This window comes from Schistocerca nitens, chromosome 2 (genome assembly GCF_023898315.1).
Source record: "Schistocerca nitens isolate TAMUIC-IGC-003100 chromosome 2, iqSchNite1.1, whole genome shotgun sequence".
NCBI classification, from domain to species: Eukaryota; Metazoa; Arthropoda; class Insecta; order Orthoptera; family Acrididae; genus Schistocerca; species Schistocerca nitens.
The window spans coordinates 926,449,827-926,457,197 of NC_064615.1; the positions used below are offsets into that span (position 1 = coordinate 926,449,827).

The 7,371-nt window shown below is 30.6% G+C and overlaps 1 protein-coding gene across 1 annotated transcript; it reads left to right on the plus strand.

The window, feature by feature from the left end:
* Positions 1-256: 256 nt before the first annotated feature.
* Positions 257-973, plus strand: LOC126235455 (macrophage metalloelastase-like). The gene has a single exon (XM_049944178.1). The coding sequence runs from the start codon at positions 257-259 to the stop codon at positions 971-973; it is 717 nt and encodes a 238-aa protein (XP_049800135.1).
* The last annotated feature ends 6,398 nt before the right edge of the window (positions 974-7,371 follow it).

Sequence of the window (7,371 nt, forward strand, 5' to 3'; positions counted from 1 at the left end):
AAAGTATTTACAGGAATTTGGATATCTCGAAGCAGAGTCAACAAATATTTGTGAAATTTCAGATATCAAAAATGCCTTAATTTTATTCCAAAAGAAGTTTAATTTGAAACCTACTGGTGAAATACATCAAGAAACTTTAGATCTGATAAACAAACCTCGATGTGGTGTAGAAGATCATGCAGTATCTTTTACCTCACATATTGCTAAATGGAATAAGAAAACTGTTAAATGGTATTATGCAGGTTCATCGAAAAGAATGAAAGGATTGAGTGAAATTGCTTTTAATACTTGGAAAGAGCATACAGATATAATTTTTGAAGAAGATAGTTCAAATTATGACATCACCATTTCAAATAAGAGACGTTTGCATAGGAAAGAATCAAGTGGACAACATTGTTGTCCTAAACGATTTGATGGTAAATCAGGTGTACTGGCTCATGCAAATTACCCAAATTCTAATAATGATGTTGTAGAAATCCATATGGATCAAGATGAAGATTGGTACTTTGACATTGATACAAATACTCCAAAAGAGAAGATAAACTTTTATGCAGTTTTAGTTCATGAAATTGGTCACACATTGGGGATTGCTCATTCAAATCAAAATACTTCAATTATGTATCCTTTTTATAACAGTTCAAATATTGAATTAAGTAAAGATAATATTCTTGTAGTACAAAGTTTATATGGAAAACCAATTGTAGAAGATGATGAAGAGGAAGAAGAGGAAACTGAAGAAGAAGAAGATTTAGATCCCCCAGAATTATGTAAACTGAATAATAAAATTAAAAACTTTCTGATTGTCGATCAGGTCCTATATATTTACTATGAGAAATGGGTTTGGATAATGGATTTGGATAATTTAGATATACATACTAGGCCACAACTTATAAGTGATTGGTTAACCTTTCTTCCAAAAGGATTTAAAAATATAACTGCAGCATATCAAATACCATCTGGAGATGTTATTTAATTCATCGACAACAAGCTGTATATAATGGCAATACCATCATTCAGGTTAAAATATGGATATCCAACAACTTTATCATATATTTCTTTGAGAAAAAATGTTGTTCTACATTCAGCTGTGAATACATATTCTGGTAGAAGTTTTGTATTCTTTGATGAAGTCTACTTTGTAGAAATCGATGAATGTAAAGAGAGAAGTAAAAAATATGGTCGAATAACGAAAGTATTTTCAGGCATACCTCCCGGTATCTAATCTGTTTTTAGATACACAAATGGTTTATTATACTTTATTAAAGACAAAACCTTCTATGAGTACAATGAATTTACAAATTCTGTAGTTAGAGCATGCGAGTTTGATCTTTCATTAATTGGAATAGATTGTTCAAAATCTACTTCAAAGTTGTCAGGTATTATAAACAGTTTGAAAGAATCACTTAATCAACTGGAAAATTTTAACTAGTTCTATAATGACCATAGGGTAATGTATCTATTTTATTTTCTAAAACAATTCTCTTATTATCATGTGGGCTTAGAGCCTTCTTATTCACTTCCACAGTATGTAATTCATGTTTCTCACTTCTAATGAGATACATTGTTCTGTATTGCTCCTTATTATTGGAGAGGCAATCTTTATAATCGTCTAACGTTATTTTATTTTTCACTATACATTTTTTTACACCTTTCGACTTCTTATTCTCTTTCTCATCCACTTTGTAGGCATACATTTTAGCTCTTAACCCCACAAATTCTGTCATAATTTTTCCACTACACTCATCTTTCATCTTACCCAAAACTTTCTTATTAACTTGTGGTATGTTATATATATTGTCTTTTGGATAGTCACTTGTATCAAACAGTTCAAGCATATCTTTCATATCTTTGTAGAAATCTTCTGTTTTTATGTTGCATATGAACATGTCAGTGTCTTCATAACACAGTTCAATATCATCTCCATACTTTGGTTTCATAATATTATAATGGAAATCATACATCAACACTTTTGATAAATCTAAGATACTCATACCCACGTATATTGGCTTATTGAACTGTATTTTTATCTTCTGCATATTTATTGCAACCAAGTTTTCATTGAATATTGTTCTAGACTTGAAATTTGGTTTAGCTGTTAATATATCACATACTTCAGCATCAGATACTAACTTTATATCCACTCTGTTTCTTATATTCTCCATCGTTTTCCCAAACACTGAGTTATTCATCAGTTTATAGAAATCTTTCTCAAAATCATTTGTTGCCTTGGTTCTCATTTGAGTATTCAAATCTATGTATTTCTTTAACCAATCTGACTGTTTAAATTTGAGAATTCTATGTATTTTTGTCATCTTCATCCCCAGTTTTAAATACTGTTTTAAATTTCTGTAATGTATCACATATTTTGTCTTGTTGTGTAATGTTGTTATTAATTTTGACTCTTTTGTTCCTGGAATGATTTTATTTTCTGGAGCAAGTGGAAGATCTTTATGTTCATCATGTAATTCTTCTGGATATTCTAAATCCACCTCAAGAATGTATCCATATTCAGAATTATCTTCCATTTTCATAATGTTTTTTCTCCTATGGTTTACATAAAAATGAGGATAGTTTAACCATTCAAATTCACCATAAGGTAAATATTGTGACATTGCCCATCTATATAGATTATTAGCATCAAGATACATTCAATAATTTGAGTCCTTTTCTTTATCAAAATCTTTTAAATATTTGTTATTTGCTTTTACGTATCTCTTACAGCATTGTGATATTCCACCTCTAATTCCTTTCTCAATCATCAATATCATATCATAATCGTGTAATAAATCAAGAGGTTGTTTAGTCATTTTCAGTATTGCATCCCAACTTAATCCTGGTGCTGTGTAGTACCATGCTGGATCCAAACTATATGCTTTCATGCATGTTTCTCTAAAGTTTTCAAATACATCAGCTAGTAATAGAACATCAGTTTTTAGATACAAGTCGTGGTATTCTCCAAGATTTTTGATATTAAACTTTTCCCAAACTAATTTCGCATGTTCATAATCTTCATCACTTATGTCACAATCATTCAGTTTACTATAGAATTCAGTTTTTTATGGTAGTTGTGTTTCTTCAAATCTTTTCTAGCTGTCCATGTAATCATATGGATAAGCACGTTTTCTAATAACCAGATCAACTTTATCTTCTGAAAAGAACTTCTTGGTATTTTCCATTTGTTCTTTCTTTAGATTAGATGAGAGTTTATCTAAAGAAGAAGCCATGAATCTGAATGAATCTAAGAACTTCATCTTTATATTTTCAGTACATTTTCCATAGCTTATGTATTTTTCTTCATTATTTGGAATCAGATCTATAGGTTTATCATCATATCCAAGTTCTTTTACAAATAAATGTGAATCATATCCTGATAGATTGTGGAGATAAATGGGGACAAATCTTGGTAACTGATAACGAAGGTTACAGTAACTATGTGCAGCACCTCTGAATAAACCAGTTAAATGATTATGATCACGAACTTTTTTAATATTACCTTCTGCATTATCATTGAAAGCTGCTAATTGCTTATTATTATATTCTAATGAGTTTTTATATCTTTGTACCTCCTCATTACTTTCATCTATATTTCTTTTTCTTAATGACTCTAATTGATCATTAATATGCTTTATTTTATTTTCAATACGATGTTTTAATCTCATTAATAAAGGAGGTATTTCACTTACTTTACCTTCACAGATATGACATATCTTTGCTTTAGAATATGCTTTTCTTTCATCTGTTGTTAGTGGTTTCATTGGTTCTTTTTCAGAATAAATATCACCTATCACCTCCACTTCTCTCTTAATCATCTCAATGAATTTAATTTTTGCATCTGGCCCTCTATATACAACTGGATCTTTATAATGTCCATTAGCATATTTTATATATAATAGCAGAATCCACACGGTTCATGTTTCTGATACTTCATTGTATATGATTCATCTGGATTTGGTTGACATGTGTCAATTTTATTCAACAAGCTCTCAAAGTCTGCATATATCACAAAAGGAACTTTCATTTTATTCTGGTAATTTTCAAATGTGATTGTGTCTCCTTTAGATGGTAGTTCTACTTTAACCGGTTTATTTACTAAGCAATCTGGAATATGTTTTCTCAATTTTTCTTCAGAATTGGAGTAAACACATATCACAAATAAATTTACGACCATTGTGTTTTGTAATCTGCATTGATGCTAATTTTGATAAGTCTTTAATCCAACAATAATGTCCATTGTCTTTTTCTTTAAAATATAGTAAGTTAATATGTTTATCTCTTTTATTTCCTGTCACTTTTAGTGGGTAGACAGAATAGAAATCATTATAAGAATATACATTAAATGAGATATTCAGAACATTTTCTATCTTTTTAATATCTTCTATTTTAATTGGATACTGGAATTTATTTAGTTTTTCATAAATTTCAAGTCCAACTTTTTTATATTTGGTCACTCTTTGTGGATCCTTTTGTACTGGATATAATGCTGATTTAATAGCCCAAAGAAAACATTTTTGGTCATTATTTTTCACATTAATACAAGCTTTTTTATTTTTTATTTCATCTGCCAATTCAATATAAGATGATCCTCTTAGAGGATTATATCTGTTGACTGCTAGTTGTACTCCAATAACCCTTTCTAATGTCCATCCTGATCCTCTTGCTTGAAACTCTGTTAGTTTTGGTAACAGTTCTCTTTTTGCATTTTTAAGTATTTGTTGATATCTTTCTCATGAGTAATTGTATGATTCTATGATTGAAATTTAAATGTTTGAGTTTTATTGTTATTGGCTAGTTTAAATTCACAGAATAATTGCATATTCACTTTTAAGCCATTGTGGATCTTTAGATTATCTTTTATTAATTGAAACACATCCTTTTCAACAGAAGTAAGGAAATACCTTGGATCTATCAAGTTGTTAGTATTTTCAATATTGATGGTTTGTAATCTGTTTGAAAAAGCTTTCTGAACTGAATAACTCCGGTTGATATTTCTTTTCCTAGACCTTTCAAACACATTTGTTGAGAGGGGGAATATTTCCTTCAACTCCTTCTTTACTGTCGTTTGAAATATATCTGTAGAGAATGGAAATATTTTCTTCAATTCTTTCTTTGATGGCTCTTGAAATACATCTGTAGAGAATGGAAATATATTCTTCAGATCTTTCGATTCTGCTTGATATTCTTCTTTTATATCTACATCGAGAAATGGGAGAGTATCAAAATTTACTTTCTTAACTTGGTTAACATTGTAATAATGTCTAGCAATAATTCTGATTAATTCATCTTTTGTCATTTTATAATATCCTCTTATATCAAGAGACCTAGCTAGAGGTCTAAGTTCAACAACTCTCATTGCGTTGAGATTCTGAGCTCTCAGATTTCTCTCCATTTATTAGGGGAAAAATTTATTCAATAATTATGCAATAATTGTAGTGTTCTCCATATTCTTGATTTTCTCCATATTCTTGAGCCTCTCCATATGGACACCTGTTTGTTGATGTTTTTTGAGATATGTTTTACATATATATTTACCACACTCACAAGGAACTTTCTCAAGCAATTTTTCCTTATTTTCATGGTATCTTTTTTGCTTTTCATTGTTCGTGATTGCATACCTTTCTGGATGTCTGTCTACATAGTTATGGAAATATGCTCGAATTTCTTCTCTATTATTTCTGCAGTATTCTTTATGTATCTCATCTGAACAAGTTTTACATGTAGTGGAACGTTTATCTTTTGTATTCTTATTTCTATAGAAATAGTCTAAGCTCTTGGTCTCACCACATTTATTACATACCTTCACTGACAGTGGACTTTTTTCCTCCATTTATTAAGAAAGAAATTTGTTAATAAATAATTAATAAAACTTTTCCTATATAAATACAAACAAAAATGAATAATCAATTGTTCGCTAAGTTAAACAACTCATATGAGTTTATAAAACTGAATGAACTTGAGATTAATAGAAAGTATAAAGCATCTAACTTTGAAATTGCTGATACTAACTTCGGTAAGAAAGTTAAGTGTATCCTAGATGGACAATTTAAAATTACATTACCAGACAGATATGTTAAGATATTTGACAAACATACTCTGAAAGCAGTGATGATGAAAAAAATATTTTCTTCACATATAAAGGTTTAAAAGAAACGAAAACTGGTAAACCAATGCATGATATACTTTTATCCAATGAATGAATCAATAATGTTCTTTTACTTATATATTTACTTGTGCAGACTCATGCAGGGAACGTTTTGCTCCTTCATACCATGTTGACATAAGGAGGGTTGACCCAATGAATGAATCAATGGTGTTCTTTTACTTATATATTTACTTGTGCAGGCTCGTTCAGGCTGATGCGGGCTTGTGCAGGGTGATTTTTCAGATTTTGATTAAATGGATGACTTTTTAAGGTTATTGATGTTATTTTTAATTAATTTTCTTGTTTTCTTTTATTTTGCGATTTTTCGTGCAGGCTTGGCTGGCGCAAAAAATCGAGATTTTTTAAAAGTATAAAAATAATCGATTTATTTCTGATTTTTGTGTGTGAATTACGAGAAATGTTTGATTTATTGTGATTTTTTGATTATATGAAAAATGCGCTAGGTCTCTCAATTCTCAACTACTACTACCAAAACAAATTTATTCTCGTGACAGTTATAAATAGGGAAAATCGCACACAAACTTTCGATACTTAATTCCAATGTGGCTTTCACATACCTCACACCAATGTTTACTGTTGTCTATGAAGTTTGCTGTGCATATGCGTCGTACTCAACACAAATTATGTGCGAACAAGAATAATTATTAATGACCAACGTCTATGCTCTAAATTTAAACACATAGTAATTTCAGGCATTATTAGAACGGAGGTAATTAGATTAGACCTGATTTTTCGTGGAACAGACGTACTGTGCTAGCTATAAAAGTACGCCACCCCATTTCTCTGCTCACAACGTTCTGTAAGTCCATCGCATGATCCGTAATACTTTTCTCCCAGTTCCGAAAGCTTCTCTCGAGATGGGAGTAATTTTTTTTAAGTCATCAATCTTCTAATTGGTTTAATGTGACCCGCCACGAAGTCCTCTCCTGTGCTAACATTTTCATCTCAGAGCAGCTCGGGCAGCCTAACACCTAAGTTATCTGCTGGACGTATTCGAGTCTCAGTTTTCCTCTACAGTTTTTACTCTCTATAGCTCCCTGTAGTACCTTGGAAAATTATTCGCTGATGCAACAGATGTCGTCTCATCCTGTCCTTTCTTCGTGTAAGTATTTTCCACAGTTTCCTTTCCGTGCGAAGAAACTCATCATTCCTTACCTTATGAGTCCGCCAAATTTTCAACATTCGTTTGTAACACCACATCTCAAATGCTT